Genomic DNA, 17,175 nt, shown 5'->3' on the forward strand with positions numbered 1-17,175 from the left:
TCCTTCAGGACGGTCACCAGGGCTTTGCTTCTCTGGGGCTGTGTGGGGCTGAGGCTGGAGGGAGAAGCAGCTTCTGGGGCTCCCTGGGTGTGTGGCTTGACAGGCTTCCTGCTTCTGTATGACTGCATGATTCTTCCCTGGGCTCTCCCCATCTGCTTCTCCATCCTTAGGTCTCAGCTCAGCAGTCACTGTCTTGTAGAGTCCTCAACACCTCTACTTGTACCAGCACATGCCTCTCTTTTATACATGTATTGCAGTTGCAATGCTATATTTGTTTCTATTCTCTAACTAATACATCTTCTCTCCTTAGACAGCGTGGTTAATGTTATGTATTAGCTTGACTGAGCCATGGGCTGCCCAGATATTTGGCTAGAAATTCTGGGTGTTTCTGTAAAGGTGTTTTTGGAATAGTTTAACATTTACATTAATAGACTGAGTAAAAGAGATTGTACTGCCTATTGTCAATGGGCCTCATCTCATCAGCTGAAGGCCTGAAGAGAATAAAAACGCTGACCCTCCTGCAAGGGAAAGGGAACTCCTCTGCCGGACTGCCTTCGAGCTGGAACATTGTATTTTTCCCCCCTTGCTTCTGGAATTGAACTGAAACACTGGTTTTTCCTGGGTCTTCAGCCTGAGGGTTTTGTTTATTTATTTTTTTGAGATAGAGTCTTGCTCTGTCGCTGAGGCTGGGGTGCAGTGGGGCAATCTCAGCTCACTGCAACCTCTGTATCCCAGGTTCAAGCGATGCTCCTGCCTCAGCCTCCTGAGTAACTGGGACTACAGGTGTGTGTCACCACACCTGGCTAATTTTTGTATTTTTAGTAGAGATGGGGTTTCACCATGTTGCCCAGGCTGTTCTCAAACTCCAAACCTTGGGTAATCTGCCCACCTCAGCCCCCTAAAGTGCTGGGATTACCTGTGTGAGCCACTGAGCCCGGTCTCTGATGGCTTTTAGATTAGAACACCACCATCGGCTCTCCTGGGTCTTCAGCTTGCTGGCTGCAGAGCTTGGGACTTGTCAGCCTTCATAACCATGTGATCTAATTCCTTATGATAAATCTCTTAACTTACACACACACACACCCCCTACTGGTTCTGTTTGTCTGGAGAACCCTAATACAGAGAGTAAGCTCTAAGAGGGAGGAAACCAGGTCTGTTTTTGCTTACCCTTGTGTCTCCACAGTCTGATACAGTACCTGACATAAAGTACGTGATTAACAAATATTGATTAAATAAATGAATAATGAGGCCTCCTATATCTGGCAAGAGGGTTGGGGTTTCGAACATCTTATGTCTGCAGGCCTAGAACCGGGGGAATCCAGGGTGAATAATTGTGATAACTGCTGCCATCATTTATTGACTCCTTTGTGCCTCGCAGAGAGGGCTAGGATCTCACACACATGAAATTTAGTTCTTGTGAACAACCTGCCCTATGATGCCGTCCTTAATATTTCTACTTTCAAATGAGGAATCTGGGGCTTAAAATGATTAAATAACTTGCTTGAGGTCATGCAGGTACTGAGTATCAGAGCTGAGTTCTGATTCCAAAGCATCTGCTCTAAATCACTCTAGTTTTTTTTTTTTAACTTTTAAGTTCAGTGATACATGTGCAGGTTTATTACATAGCTAAACATGTGTCATGGGTTTTTTTGTGTGTGTTTATTTCATCATCTAGGTATTAAGCCTAGTACCAATTAGTTATTTACCATTCTAGTTTTGAAACCTTCTAAGGCCTTGCCCTTTTTCTATCTTGTGTTCAGTTCATCAAGCTTCCCAGTCAGTTGATTCCCCAATATCCAGAATGCATGTGGATCTGTCTGACTCCGAAGCTGAGGCTAGTGTCAGCCACACTGGGCTATGGGGATGCCAGGGCTTCCTGTGCCATCCCTGGCCTCCACCCTGGGTTGGTGGCCCAGAAAGCCCAGTTCTGCCTTCACTCACCAGAGAGGCCCTGCCTCCTTAGACAGCTCATGTCACCTCACCCACAGCATGTCCGGTACTGAGTCCCAACCCTTCACTCTCTGGGAGAGAGTTAGAGACTTTCCATCCATCCCCATTCCCACTTGTTATTTATGTCAACCCTTAGGCACACATTTATTAAATATTTCCTGACCCCTGCTTATGTGTCAGGGGTTCATATAATGTGACCAAGTCAGATTCAGTTCTCATCCTCAAGGCGTTTACTATCTACAGGGGAATGACATTGAACAATTCATATCACATCCATGTATGATGAATGCCAACCTTTAATGTCACTAATGTCACTTATAACACCCATAGTTATTTTAAAAGAAAATGTTCGTTTTCCCCCTTCTCTTTCTTTGGATTTCTATAGCCACCATTCTTTATCTGGGTTCCAAATTATCCTTGCATTGAGACTAAAGCAAAACCTTCTAACTTTCCTACCTTTATTCACATGACCACTGTGTTAATCTTCCACAAAACACAATTTTTATTAACTCTGCTGTCCAGCAAAATGCTCTCAAATTACCTCCCACATACTAGAAACTGTGCTTCTCCAACCGGGGTACCTGTATATATCCTTGGGGGTCAGGAAGAGGGGAGGATACGGGGGTATACTAAAAAGTACAGGAAGCCATAGGATAAATGTTACATCTTTTAGAAACACTAGTTTTGTTTAAAATTTGGGAGTGGGGGTAGAAACATAATTATTAAATTAAAGTGAAAATAGATTTTATATGGGGTAAAATGTAAAATTCACATGAATTTTTAGAAAGAAAAATAAGGCTTCAAAGAAAATCTGTTGTGGTCAGCACCTCCCCCAGGGTCGCTCGTCTCTGCCAGGCATGGGCTGTTTTGCCTTTGCTGGTAGGTTGGGCCAACCCAGAGCACATGGGAGGAACTGGATTCCTCTCTGTGCCCTCCTTCCATGGCAGCAGGGTCCATGGCTTGGCCCCACCAGAACTGTATTTGGTGGAACAGCTTAAGAAGGACTGGTTACTATGGGAACCAGACTCTGGGTATAATATAAGTACTCACTGAATGCATGAATACATGACAGCATAAACTTTGGAATCTGATCTTCAAGGATCAACCTGATATGAACCATCATTGCTATTTAACCTCATTAACCCAAGATTCCCCTTTCCCCCAAGCCTGACACTTTTTATTTAACACCCTTCAAATGTTCCATTACTTTAGTAACTTCAGAATTTTGCCCATTCTGTGGTTGCTGCCAACAATACTCTTCTTCCTGTTTCCCACCTAACCAAATCCTACTTGTACTTCAACACTCAACTACTCAGCCTCTGCCTTCCCTGTGAGGTCTGTTTCAAATGTCTCAACCGTCTCTGAATGGCCTAACCCATAATTATCTCCACCATTCACTTGAATATTAAAACTAAACTGCCTTATACATTGTTCCTGAAATGCTTCCTGGGTGCATCTTGCCTCATTAGCCAAATTTTAAATTCCTTGAGTATAGGAGATAAGTCTTACCTTTCCATTGTACCCCTCAGAGTTCTTTATTGTAACAAATACATTGTAGATACAAGAATATCATGCAGTATCTGTGACTGAATGAATTGTAGTCTAGATCAGTGGTTCTCAACTGGGAGCAATGTTTTCACCAAGAGGGTATTTCACAGTGTCTGGAGACATTTTTGGTTATACAACTGGGCTTGGGTTATTGGCATCTAGTGGGTAAGGCCACAGATGCTGCTAAACATCCTACAATGTATAGGACAGCCCCTTCCCCGAAACAAAAAACTATGTAGCACAAGATTCAATGGTGTACTGTTAAGAAATGCTTATCTATATTATAGTGGCTTCCTAACCTCTCTCCTTGTTTCTTTGTTCTCTCAGCCAGAATTTAACCTTTATCCTTCTGCCTTCCATCTGAACAATTTCCCTAACAACTAATTATGATCATACTACTCCTCTGGTTACTTTTGTGGCCGTTCACTCACTTTGATGAAAAAAATTTGGGTTTTAAAAATCATGGTCATTATGACATGGCTCTGGCATCCTATAGTCACAATCTCTCCAAGAAGCCACCAGCTCCTTCCCCCAGCTGCTGTTCTAGATGGCTTTTATGTTCTCAGTCTCCCACACAGTTCAGCAAGTCCTGTTAATTTTATTGCCAAGATCTGTGCAGTACTGTGCAGGTTACATGGATTAAAAAAAAAGAGATGTGTCCAGAACCCATCTGCCCTCTCAATTTCCACTCACCTCTTTGTCCAGGCCACCCTTCAACGGTCTCCTAACTGGTCCCCCTGCTATTCCTCAAAGTCATTCTCCCCATGGCAGCAAGCATGATTTCCTTAACACATAATTTGGATCACATCACACTGTTATTTAAACCCTTTTCTGATGAGGGTCATGTCTTATTTATTTTCATCTCTGGATGTTTTGGAATCGAACACAAATGTTCATCTTTACTGAAATATAAAATACGGAGCTGACTCCCACTTGTAGTTTCTTTACTCCTAGTGTGTCTGGTGTAGAAAGGGAGATCATAAGCTTCCAGGCTCTCCCCCAGCACACTGGGGCCAGTGGCCATGCCCCCCACCTCCCTTCAGCTGCTACTCACATTTGGTGTGCCTGTCACACAGGGCAGATGCCCGCATGTCACACAGCCGGATTGTCCCTTTGCTGCTGCTGTACACAAAGGTGTTGCAATGATGGGGGTGGAACTCGGCTGCTGTGATCACCTCCGTGAGCTCCTCCATGTTGGCTGGCTTAATGTCCACGATATCTGGCACAGACGAGTCAAGGAAGGAACCAGGAGAAGGAGGCAGGAACTTGGGGAAGGGGAGAATTAGCAATGGCACCATCTTATATTAGTATAATATGTCAACATTTGCTATGCACATGGTAGATCCTCATCATAAACTTGTCCCAGGCAGATGAGGCTCAGGAACTTTAAGAAAATAGCCCAGGGTTACCCAGTAGTCAGAGGCAGCATTAGAACTCAGGTCTCTTGACTCCTCATTTGTGTTTTATCCTCTATAAACATGTAAAAGACATCCACTCATGACCAAAGTTAACTGCTTGTGCAATCAGGCTAAAATGTACCAAGTTGCAAAGATTTTGCTTCTCATTTTATAATAATGATTAAGGTACTAGTCCTATTATAACCAAATAATTCATTTTATCGGATTCCTTAATTGGATTATTGGGCTGATAAGTGATATCTATAATAATAGAGTGCATATCTTCTTTCATGAAATCCCTAAGCCCTTCTTTATAATATGTTGATGATAATAATAATAGCTGCCACCAATAATTGAGCACTAGCTATAGGCCATTCACTGTGCAAAGCATATCATGTACTTTATCTCATCTAATCCTTACAAGAACTCTATATAATCAGCGTTTTCCTCATCCTCATTTTTTCAGGGGTGGAAACGGATGCTCCACGTGCATAAAGAAACGTGCTTCAAGTCACATGGCTAAGTGATAACACTAGGATTTCATCCCAGGTGCAAAGTCTGTGCTCTTTCATAATTATGCAAAATTTCTCTCATGTATGATATATAAGACTTCTAGTCTCTGTAAGTTGTGATCTGCTTTTCAGCTTGTGAGGGAGTTTTTAAGTATCAGAAACAAGCCATCCAGTTGGAAAGTTTTAGGGTCCCATGGAAAATATCCTTAGTTTTATCATCTGGGTTTTTTTTTTCTCAGTATTTCCCTTTCTGATCAAGAATTATACCTCTATTTTTTAAAGACCATATCCTTGTATATTGGAATGAAACATTTAGCCTTTTATTTATGAAGGTGACTCAATGAAAATAAACCCCTTCAGTAGGATGTCTGGCATGAGTGAAGGAGTGGGTTTGTATAGATCTCTTCAGACCTCCACCCAGAGCTTGGGGGATCAGGACACAGAGGGGCCGAGGTGCTGTCTGAGGACCCAGCAACATCCTGCAAAGAACAAGCCTTGTGATGTGGATGCTGTTACACAGTGAAGCTGACCAACAGGACTCCCACTTTTCCTAGATTTTCCCACTCGTGAGCCACCTTTGTGATTTTTGCCCTATCTGTGCATCATCAGATAGTACTTTTTACTTAACATTTTTCTTTCAGATCAACTTTAAATTGATTCACTTTTTTCTTTACTTAGCTTTATCTAAACAGTAATCCAATGTTCATAAAATCATGGGTTTAATAAGGTAGCTACATTTTAAGTAATGTGCATAAAAATTGACATGTAATAACTGCAAATGCGTGTGCCAGGAATTTATGCACCACATTTTGGACAACAATGTATTGAATCAACAAGCAATAACTTGATATAACTGCCCCATTAGACTGAGATGGATGAAAGTCTTGTATGTTTTTCATTAAGCTAGTAGCATAGTCCCCTCCTTAGAGTTTAGATGCGGTACAAGCAAATGCACTGATATTTTTAGTCCTGCTAGCACTAACAAAGTAATCATCTATGATCAAACATCACTATGCTCCTGCTACAACATTCCGATATGCAATTTGTTGCAACAATGGCTTTGTATTTGGTTGTGCCTCTTTCCCCTTCATTATCTCTTATAAACCCTATTGGGTTCTTTCTAAAATTGGCATGAGACTGAGCTAACAGTACATGTTACTACAATTTCTCCTACCAAACCCAGATGCAAATATTACTTGGGTCTCCGGGGCATGTGAGTCTCCTGGATTCACAAAATACTACCTTTCAACTCAACTTCTGCCAGAGTTATAAATATGATTGCAGTTAGCATCACATGCTGTGGAGCAAGAGCCTGTGCCCCTCAGGAGGAGGCTCTAGGCTGCAGCTCCGGTGCTCTCTCAGCCACTGACCCATGCCCTGGGCTCTATGGCCATGACGTGGCATTGGGTAAACAGAGGTTAGTTTTCAGCTGCTGTTAGATTTCCTCATCCTCCAGAGCAAGCCTTGATATCCCACTGTGCCTGTGAACATGTTTCTCTTTTCTCCAAATAGGGAAAGAAAATCTGGTGTCAGCTTTCTCAACCTCTACCAGTATAGCTCTGAAAACAAGCTGAACTGGAAGGGATCTTCGCTGTGTGGGAGGGGGAGGTGCTACAGCTACAGTTATTTTTTCCCACCTAAAAATAAAGCCCCAAAGTCAGAATGTGCAAAAACAAAGTGCCTAAACATGTCTGTGAAACCAGGCACATCCTCCACCATCAAGGATGCCAGTGGGGCTGTGCCCACGAGATCTGCCCAGAGCTGCCATCTCTGGATCTTTCCTTCCTTCACTGGACCTTCCAAGCCTACCCACCACCCAGCCCTCATCCCCAAGCCACTGGCTTCCTATCCCCAGCAGGTCTCAGTCTTCCTTTTTGAGTAGAGGGCTTGTTTAGTTTGACTCAAAGGGGTTCCAGGGATAAACCATGATTATCCCTCTTTTTAATCACTGGGATGATGAAGTTAAGAGGAAGATATGGCCAGTTGCTAATGCTGATCAGGGGCCAGGCCTGCCCTGTGCTAACGCTTTCCATGTGTTGTCCCCCTTGCCCCTCATCTCAGCCTTATGAGGGCAGGATTATTAACAGGTCCATTTTACAGCCGAGGGAACTCAGATAAATTACTCAAGGTTATGTGACACAGTGGGCAGAGCTGGGATTTGAACCCAAGCTTGTCTGACTCCAGAGCCTGGGTTCTTTCTCACCATGCCACTCTGCCTCCCTTGAGGAATGGCCTCACAAAGCTGGCCAAAATGTGACAATTTTGGTTCCTTTGAAAAGACCCCCAGCTAATCTGAGAGGGCAGCCCCATCTCTTCTGGCTTTAGGCTTGTGCTCTCTTAATTTACCTACCACTTTGGTGACTGCATTTTCCAGAACCAGAATTTTTATGTGCTCTAAGATTTTTTTTTTTTTTGAAGCAGAATTTGGGACACAAGCCTGATAAGGGATTGTTTGGATTTTTACCTGCTGGAGGATTTGGTGAGTTCTAGAAACATTTGAGAGAAGTCTAGTTGCTAAAAATTAAGTGAGTTATGGGGATGATGGGAGAGGATATTCAACATCTGTATCCTCTAGAAACCCGGGCATTTTCCCCTGCACAACTCTAAAGGGCGATCCATGTTTCCAGCATATGTAATTTTGCCCTTCATGTTGGGAGGGAAGGAGAAAGAAGATAAGCAATTCGTGGCTCCACGTATAATCTTGAAAATGGAATGATGCATTTTGACAGTCACTTTTATTTTTTTTAATCCTTTGGAGCTCTCTATCCAAATTATTTCCCTGTTGTCCCAAATAACTAGATGGCAAAAGCAAAACAGAGCATTGAATTCATGGCTAATATACAACCCCGACAGCCAACAGATTGCTATTAAATTAACCCTGGGGCTTGACAGATCTGTTCTTCTTGACCTGACTGCTTACGGCGTTTCTTATTAATGCTGAGCCCAGGCAAATTACATCTGCTAACAAAAGGGGTTAATCTGGCTCTCTGCTGGGACTCTGGAGGCAGCTCTGAGGACAGGAGGGGGCATAGCCAGCTTGGCAGCTGAGCTCCATGCTTGGAAGGCAGAAAAGGGGAAGGTGAGGGCAACGCTGTGCCAGGCAGTGGCCTAAGGCATCATTTAAAACAATAATTGAAGACACCAGGAGGTCACTCCTTAAGGGATCCACTTCAAACAAATGAGAAGCCAGAGCCATAAATCGTTCATCAGTGTGGGATGAGGGAATGGAGAGGGTCATGGCAGGATGGTAAGAGGTAGCATGGGGGCCATTCAAACATCATTTCCTAATCCCAAGTTTAGAAAAAGCTTTTTATGAAAACAAAAGTCCAGCATGATATTAGAAAAAGATTGACAACTTAAATAAATATACAGAATAAGGAAGTGATTAGATGAATTTTTATATATCTCATTAAATTGTTTTTGCAGTGAAATTTCCAAGTCTGTAAAAACCATAGTGCACAAAATTCTAACAACAGTTTGATGATGTCATTTAAAACTTATACTCTGAAAATGATGAGCTAAATGGGAAGACACTAAAACATTAGTCATAGTTCTATCAGGGTGGGTTTACGAATGGTTTTTCTTTTGATTTCAATGATCAGCACAATTTCCACATTTTCTTTTAATAAAATTGTATTTCAGGCTGGAAAAAATCTTAGGGCCAGGCATGGTGGCTCGCACCTGCAATCCCAACAAGTTGGGAGTCCAAGGTGCGTGGATCATTTGAGCCCGGGAATTTGAGACCAGCCTGGGCAACGTGGTGAAACCCTATCTCTACCAAACATACAAAAATTAGCCAGGTGTGGTGGCATGCACCTGTAGTCCCAGCTACTGGGGAGGCTGAGGCAGGAGGATTGATTGAGCCTGGGAGGTTGAGGCTGCAGTGAGTGGTAATTGTGCCACTGCACTCCAGCCTGGGTAACACAGCCAGACTCTGTATTGAAAAACAAAACAAAAACTTAGGATACTTTCCATACTTATGATGTGTATTATTTTGGGTAAGGAAAGTTAGGTACAAAGTATATACAGTCTGACCAAGACCACGTAAAAGATATTACACACACACACACACACACACACACACACACACACACACACACACACACACACACACACACACAGAGAGAGAGAGAGAGAGAGGGAGAGAGACAAGGGCCCATTCACTCATTTCTTTCTTCGTGTATTCTGTAAGTGTTTTCAAAGAATCTACACCCTGCCAGTACTCTTCTGGGTGCAGGAGATACAGTAGTGACCAAAGCAGGCCCCAAGCCCCCCTGATCCATGGAGCCTATATTCTAGTAGGGAACAGTCAATAAACAAGGTAAATGAGTATTATACACAGTATATTAGGCAGTGATAACTACTAAGCAGTAAAAGCAGGAAAGGGAGAGAGAAATTATGTCTCTATATGTCCTAGATTGAATAGAAGGAAGGTTCTTGGCATTGTATGTTCCCACTCATAAGTGGAAGCTAAGAGGATGCAAAGGCATAAGAATGACACAATGACTTTGGGGACTCAGGGGGAAAGGGTGGGAAGGAGGTGAGGGATAAAAGACTACAAATTGGGTTCAGTGTATACTGCTTAGGAGATGGGTGCACCAAATTCTCACAAATCACCACTAAAGAACTTACTCATGTAACCAAATACCACCTGTTCCTCAAAACCTGTGGAAATAAAAAATTGTTTTAAAAAGAAAAAGGCATATGGTATAATCCCAACTATATACAAAATAAAATAGTCTGTGAATATGCCTGATATATAAATGGATAGAAAAAAGTGTGAGTCCATATCCTAAACTAGGCGAGCTCCCATAAGGACCATGTAGCAAGTATTTTCAGCCTTTTGGGCCTTTGCCACCACTATTCAAATTTGCAGTTGCAGCAGGAAAGCAGCCATAGATAATATGTAACTGAAAGGGTGTGGCTGTGTTCCAACAAAACTTTACTTACAAAAACACTTTGGGATAGATCTGGTCTGTGGGCATAGTTTGCCAACCTGTTCTAACCTTTTAGCAGAGTAAGAGGTGAATTGTTTATTGCTAAAGTAATTTACCAAAAAATAACTTGTATTAATGTATTATTTGTATTAAAAATAATATCAATAAAAGGAATGTCCTAATGCAAAAAAAGTGGATTAGGAACCTGAACTTCTTCCCTTAGGAAAGTTAAAAAAAAAAAAAAAAGAAGAAGAAAGATTCTTGGGTAAATCAGGAGTTTTAAATTGTTTTTGGCTTTTTAAATTTCTTTTATTTCCCCCTGAACCCACATTGTTGAATTAGCTAGCACTAAGTTAAAACTGTGATGCGAATCCAATGTATAGACAGTAAAATTGGTAGTAAGATTTTTGGTCATTTTATTTTCCCCAAATCTCTACAATGAATACATATTAAACAAAGAAAACAATCAGCATTAAAAAATAGCAGTTTCCCTGGCTTAAAATCATCTGTGAGAGAGGTGCGAGACCAGGAACCTCATCTTGATGGGTAAAGTTTGAGACAATATTGTGAAAAATACTGTGATTGTAACAAAATGGGGACCAGAGATTGGGATTCAGTTTTGATTCTATCTCTATTTTGCTAAGAGAATTTGGGAAAGTCATTTTATCTCTCTGGGTTTCCATTTCTTTGCCTATAAATGGGTGTAACCCTATCAGCCTCTAAGAATTTTGATTATTAAACAAGATAATGGAAAAGATAATTTAAGTGGTTTTACACTGGAGTGAATATTCCTTCTTCTGAAGGAAGCACATATTTCTCCAAGGATAGGGTTTATATGCATCGCCTTTGTGAGGTGACTTTCATATGCCTCTGTCCCATTGCTGCTGATTTTGCTAATACTGACATGCGTATTTCCCCAATTCCTGTCTAAGCCAATGGAGGATAGGAGAGCCAAGTAGGACGCTTTTCTGCAGGGCTGAGTATTATAAACATTGGCCAAGCTGAAGAGTGGAATCTATGTTTACCAGGGTAAAGTACCCACATTCAAAAGCAGCTGAGGCTTTTCATATCCCACTTAAAGTCTGCCAATACTGAAGGTAGAAAATAGTAATATCTTTGTGTGAACACAGCGTATTTGTTTGATGAGTTTGATTTCCTTTTAGGGACATGAGTTGCTTTGAGGTCTTTTTTCCTTTCCATGGTCTAAATTTAATCTTTGGATATTAAGCAATGATTATGAAACATAAAGATCTTATTAGCTGAAAGGACATGTTGCTTGATGATGAGACACTGGAAATCTCCAAAGAGGACTCCAAGGGATATTCCTCTCTTAAGAGCTTAAAAAAAAGCCAGTGTGTAAATATTCATGGAGTGTTTGCCAATTCCTAGGCTCAATATGAGGAGACTGACAAAGAGACATATGGTGTCATATTAAATATGTATTGGGCAGGGTGAAAGCCACTGAAGCAACAACAGGGGAGAAACTTGTACTAGACCCCACAGCTCCCCTGGAAGCCTGCCTGGCAGAATCCCACTGAATTAAAAGGAAGCTGCTGTCCATGGTAGTAATGAGTGCTAGAACCTGGAAGCCAAGAGTTGAGGCTACCTGGTCCCTTAATTAGGGAATCGACTCTAACAGGGCTTCAGCTTGGTTGACAAATAAAATGAAGCCACTGTACAGGGTTGTTAGGACCAAGGTCAAAGTTGAAGTATCCCTAGAGTCCAGCTGGCTTCTCCCAGATAAGTCCTCTATCTCATATTCAGAGAATGGAATTCTGAAAGGTGAGGCTTCTGCTACCCTTCCCAGCCTTGCTTACTCCATGCTCCACTTCACTCTCTGGGCTTCAAAAACAGTGGCCTTCTTAGAATTCCTCCAAAATGTCATACTCTCTCCTGCCACAGGACCTCTGTACATACTGAACACATGTCTCCACACCTCTTTGCCAAGTTAGTTCATGCTCTTCCTCTTTCAGATCTTAACTAATTCTTTAGCAAAGCCTTCCCTGGTCTATAGCAGGATTTTAAAAAATGCATTCATAGAACCATATTCCCTGTCTTCACAGAAATCATCTCAGTTTGTAATTATATACTCAGTGTATTTGATGAACATTACTCTGAAAGTGGCAAATTTGTTTTTTCCCATTTTCGTGCCTGGCACAAACTAGGTGCTCAATTTATCATCGTTGAGGGCTAGTCTTTATTTTTACTCGATATGGGCCTATTTAATAGATCCCAGGTTGGACAAGGTAAGAACTCAGGTCAGTTCATTCTTAGTCCTGCAAAAAGAGTTCAAAGGATTCTAGGTATACCATAGTTTTCATAAAGAAGCAACATCTTTTAATATAAATTTTCATTTATTGCTATTGTCTCTTGCCCTAGAAAACTACTAATCTATTAATGAGTTGTTATAGTCCTGATGTAGTTAGCCTATTAAGACGAAAGTTTGACTGCTTATGTGGGAAACTGTTACACAAGACAAGGACAGACTGGCTATGGATGGAAGGGAGAGAATTCATGACCAGATATCATGAGGTTTAGAAATGCCTTGCTCTGATCTGATGCTAAACACAAGGCCCTAGACCTCAGAGTTCCTGCAAACATCTAGTAACTAGGGGGCAGCATCTTGCAAAGGACACCCAACTGCAGAGCCAAAGGAAGTGTCTAGAATTGAAAAGACAATCCAGATAATAAAATTAGCAGAATAAAAGCTACCATTCTAATGTTCAACTTTTCTAGTTTCCTTGTTCTCTCAATAATTATCATGATTGTGCTAGTCCTGTTTACTGAGCATTTGCTTAGCAAGGCACTACCCTAAATGTGTGCGTGCGTATGTGTGTGTGTGTATTTAATTTTCATAATCCTCTCATGATAGGGCTGCTTTCTACAGATGAACAAAATGAGAAATGGAGGCTTGGATAGATTAAGAACATGTTAAAGCTTATACAGCCAGAAAAGTGGTAGGGCTGGGTGAGACCTCTATCACTTGTTGGACTCTGAAGCCTGAGTTCTCAACCATAATGCCAAAGTCACACCAAATGCCAGTCACAGGAAGTCATGACTGTTTTCTAACCATATCTCCAGATCACTTGTCTCACTATTTACTTAATACTTTACATACACTTACTTTGTAATCTAAATAGATTTTGAATATCTATGAAATTGTAGGATATGATGGTTATGTTTTTTGACGTTCATTAAATAAATACATAAATATAAAGACCAAAAAAAAGTCTATGTATTGCTTAGAAGCACATTGCTTACCACCCCCAGTAGTAGCCACACTATGCTTTGGGAATCCCAAATTATTCTATCCTGAACCATGTTTCTTCTGTCTCCTTTGTGAATAAGGGGCATTGTGGAAATGAGACCTGCCTGGTGGCTGGTATTTTTCCGAGACTGTTTTGAAAGATGGCCGCTTCCTACTCCAGAGGTGGCTATACTTCAGTGATGAGAGGCTCAGTGCTTAGGGCGGTCTGGCTGAAAAGAACTATATAGATATCACTTATCATCGTTCTCATGATGACAATGATTATTTTACATATGGCTGCTTTAAGGGTGAATGGCACGGTCTCATTTGTATGCCAGCATCTGGCAGTCTGTCACACATCTGCAGAATATAACCTAAACTGCGCTATTAATATTTCCCCTTTGCATTCTCCCCAAGGCGTCTGTCTCCCAAAATGCCTAAAGAAACTCCCCTCCCCCTTGAAGGCCTAGAGGCAAAATTCAGAAAACATGTCACCTAGACTGGGGAAGCAGAAGCTCAGAGTGACAGCCAGCTGAGCCTGAGCAGATTTCTGGCTCTTGGAATAGATGGAGAGAGAAAAAGGGAACCACCACCCACACTCATTCTATTAGCAGCTGCACTGCCAGGCAAAATCTGTAGGCAGGCCCAGACAGCATGTGGAGTCTGTTCCGTGATCAACAAAATATGCCAGGCATGGTCCTGATGGTCAGTTCTCATTATCTCCAAATATATCTCATAATTGCCACTACCTGATTAAAGCTGCCTTCCCTGAAAGCCCTTGGAGACGGTTGAGTGCTCTCCATGGTGGAGACTAGCTAGCTGTGTACCAAAACCGGGTCTTTTTATCCTGGGCACACAGCCAGACTACATTTCCTAGGCTGCCTTGCAGTAAGAGGTAGCCACGTGGCTGAATTCTAGCCAATGGAATGCATGCTTTTTTAGGGCATGGATCAGAGGAATCTCCCACTTGTGATCTTCCATGACCTTCCCCTTTTACAGTCCTGCTATAAACATGGTAACATTGGGGAGCTGCAAATGAAAGAGGCCCAAGTTTCTGAATTACTGATTGGAGGAGGCTGCCTGCTGATGGAGATCATCAATATCAGACTTCATACGAAAATAATCTTTTATTTGTTTGAGCCATTATGGGGTGTATTCTATAAACGAACCTTCAGAGCTTTACTATAACTCTTAAAATTAAATTTCCAGGTTAGATTTTATGAACTGTCTACTGGATAGCGCTACTTTGATGACCTACTATTATTTCGAACTTGACAGGTTCAATAATTTTCTGTATGTCAGAGTGTTCCACGTACTGGAATACAGCAATAGTTCATACAAGGCCCTTGCTCTTGTAGAATTTACATCCTAATATGAGGAAACCAAAAATACATAAGTAAAAAAATTTCAAATCATGGTAAGTACCATGACAATAACAGGGATAGAGAGTTATTGGTAGCTACTTAAGAGTTAATGGGAAAAAGTACCTCTGGGGCCTGAATAGTGACATGTAGCTAGCCATGTGAATGCTGCGGGCAAAATATTCTAGAAAGAGGGAATAGCAAATGCAAAGAATGGAAGAATAAGGTTTACTTAGGAACAGAAAAGTGATTAGTTGGCTGAAATGAAGTGAATTAGGGAAGCGTGACAAGACTCGATAACAAAGATGGAGACAGGTTCCAGATCATGCAGAATCTTATAGGCCAAGTTAAATAACTTGGATTTTATTCTGAGTTCAGTGGGAAGCTACTGGAATGTTTTTTATCAGGGAAGGAATGATATTTGAATTACATGTTGAAGGGTCCGTACTGTATAAAAGAGCAAGAATGAATGGAGACCAGATGAGATTATTGCAGTCACAGAGGTGAGAGACAAAAGTGGCTTATGCTAGTGTAGGTAGGTAGATAGGGATATATGAGTTGATTTGACACATATTTTAGAGGCAGGGCTCACGGATAGATGGAGTTAGAGTAGGGGAGGCTGGTAAGTGGAAGAGAAAACTCCATATTGATACCTAGGTCAATTGTTCAGTTACCTGGGTTGTTCAGTGCCATTCCTCATAAATCTCATGCCTTAGGTTTGTGAGAAATTGAGCACATGATAGGTATTCAATAAATGACCAATTTTTACTATGAAATAGAGGGTCAACATAGTGGGGGTGAAAATACTGGCCCAGATATTCAGCATTTTTTTTTTTTTTTACTTTTCTATATATTTTTTATTTTTATTATTTTTTTGAGATGGAGTCTGGCTTTGTCACCCAGACTGGAGTGCAGTGGTACGATCTCGGCTTACTGCAACCTCTGCCTCCTCAGTTCAAGAGATTCTCCTGCCTCAGCCTCCCAAGTAGCTGGGACTACAGGCGCCCGCCACCACGCCTGGCTAATTTCTTTTTTGTATTTTTAGTAAAGTTGGGGCTTTGCCACATTGGCCAGGCTGGTCTTAAACCTCTGACCTGAAGCAATCCACCTACCTAGGCCTCCCAAAGTGCTGGGATTACAAGCATAAGCCACTGCGGCCAGCCGACTTTTCTATATTTTAATTAAACAGGAGATAATGATACTTACATTATAGGGTTGTTTTATCAAATATGTCCTTGGGGGTAGAAATTATTAATATAAAGAGGCATGATGGGGGCTTGAGAATTGTTAGCAAAGTTCTGTTTCTGGATGTCAATGCTGGTCATAGGTGAGTTCAACCTCTGAAATTTCATCAAACTGTATAATTATAATATGTATACTGTACATTTCATCAAACTGTACAATTATATGTATACTATACATTTCATCAAACTGTACAATTATAATATGTACTTTTCAATATGCATAATATACTTCAATGAGGTAAAAAATGTAATACTATAAAGTTCCCATTGCAAGTGCTTGGAACTCAATAAATGTCAGTCACTATTATTTTCACTATTATGAGACAATGGAAACCAGTATGTCTGTGGTCCATGCTGTCCATACAGATTTATGAATCCTTTAACAGAGAAAGAACCTGAACTCTAGGGTCTTATCCTATTGTTGATAAAATCACCTCTAATTTTAATTCGTGACATATAAATGCCTCTGTATGAAGGAATTGAATCAGAGTCCCAATCCAGAGCTAGCCCTGGCCTCCCACTTGTAATAACAATATTTCCCTAACTTTATTGTTACGATTAAAGAGTCTCATAGGTGCCAGTGTATTTTAAAAGGGGCAAGTTCTCCGCAAATGCTAGGTGTTGCATTTCTATTCCATATTTTCTCCCAGCCCACTCGTACCTGAATACTCTTAATTCAGGCCAGTTGATTCTTGATCACAAAGAAAGGATACTAAAACTTTGATTGGTTATTTCAAAGTTCCATAGGTTAATCCTCAGGTCATCAGCGGACATGTAGGTTTCATAGTCGCTGTTGACGGATATGGAGTTGATGTGATATGTATGTGCGTTGGCAAATACTCTTCGTGGGGTGGCCTCCACCATCAGGTCCATGGGTCTCAGGACAGGCACCTGGGATGCAAGAGAAACAAATCACTTCAGAACCAAAGATCTTCCATAGGAAAAGAGTGTGCATGCTAATATCATTTATTATCACACA

General features: G+C 41.3%; 1 protein-coding gene across 11 annotated transcripts in view; it reads right to left on the reverse strand.

The window, feature by feature from the left end:
• Nucleotides 1–17,175, reverse strand: part of PPP2R2B (protein phosphatase 2 regulatory subunit Bbeta) — a 482,712-nt gene that overhangs the window by 38,123 nt on the left and 427,414 nt on the right. For all 11 annotated transcript variants that reach the window (XM_019028138.4, XM_055388728.2, XM_055388727.2 and 8 more), the window contains 2 exons: nucleotides 16,910–17,087; nucleotides 4,553–4,717 (listed from right to left, as the gene is read on the reverse strand). In XM_019028138.4, coding sequence (XP_018883683.2) covers nucleotides 4,553–4,717; nucleotides 16,910–17,087 — 343 coding nt within the window. The remainder of the gene's footprint in view (nucleotides 1–4,552; nucleotides 4,718–16,909; nucleotides 17,088–17,175) is intronic.

Source organism: Gorilla gorilla, chromosome 4 (genome assembly GCF_029281585.2).
Source record: "Gorilla gorilla gorilla isolate KB3781 chromosome 4, NHGRI_mGorGor1-v2.1_pri, whole genome shotgun sequence".
Taxonomy (NCBI): Eukaryota; Metazoa; Chordata; class Mammalia; order Primates; family Hominidae; genus Gorilla; species Gorilla gorilla.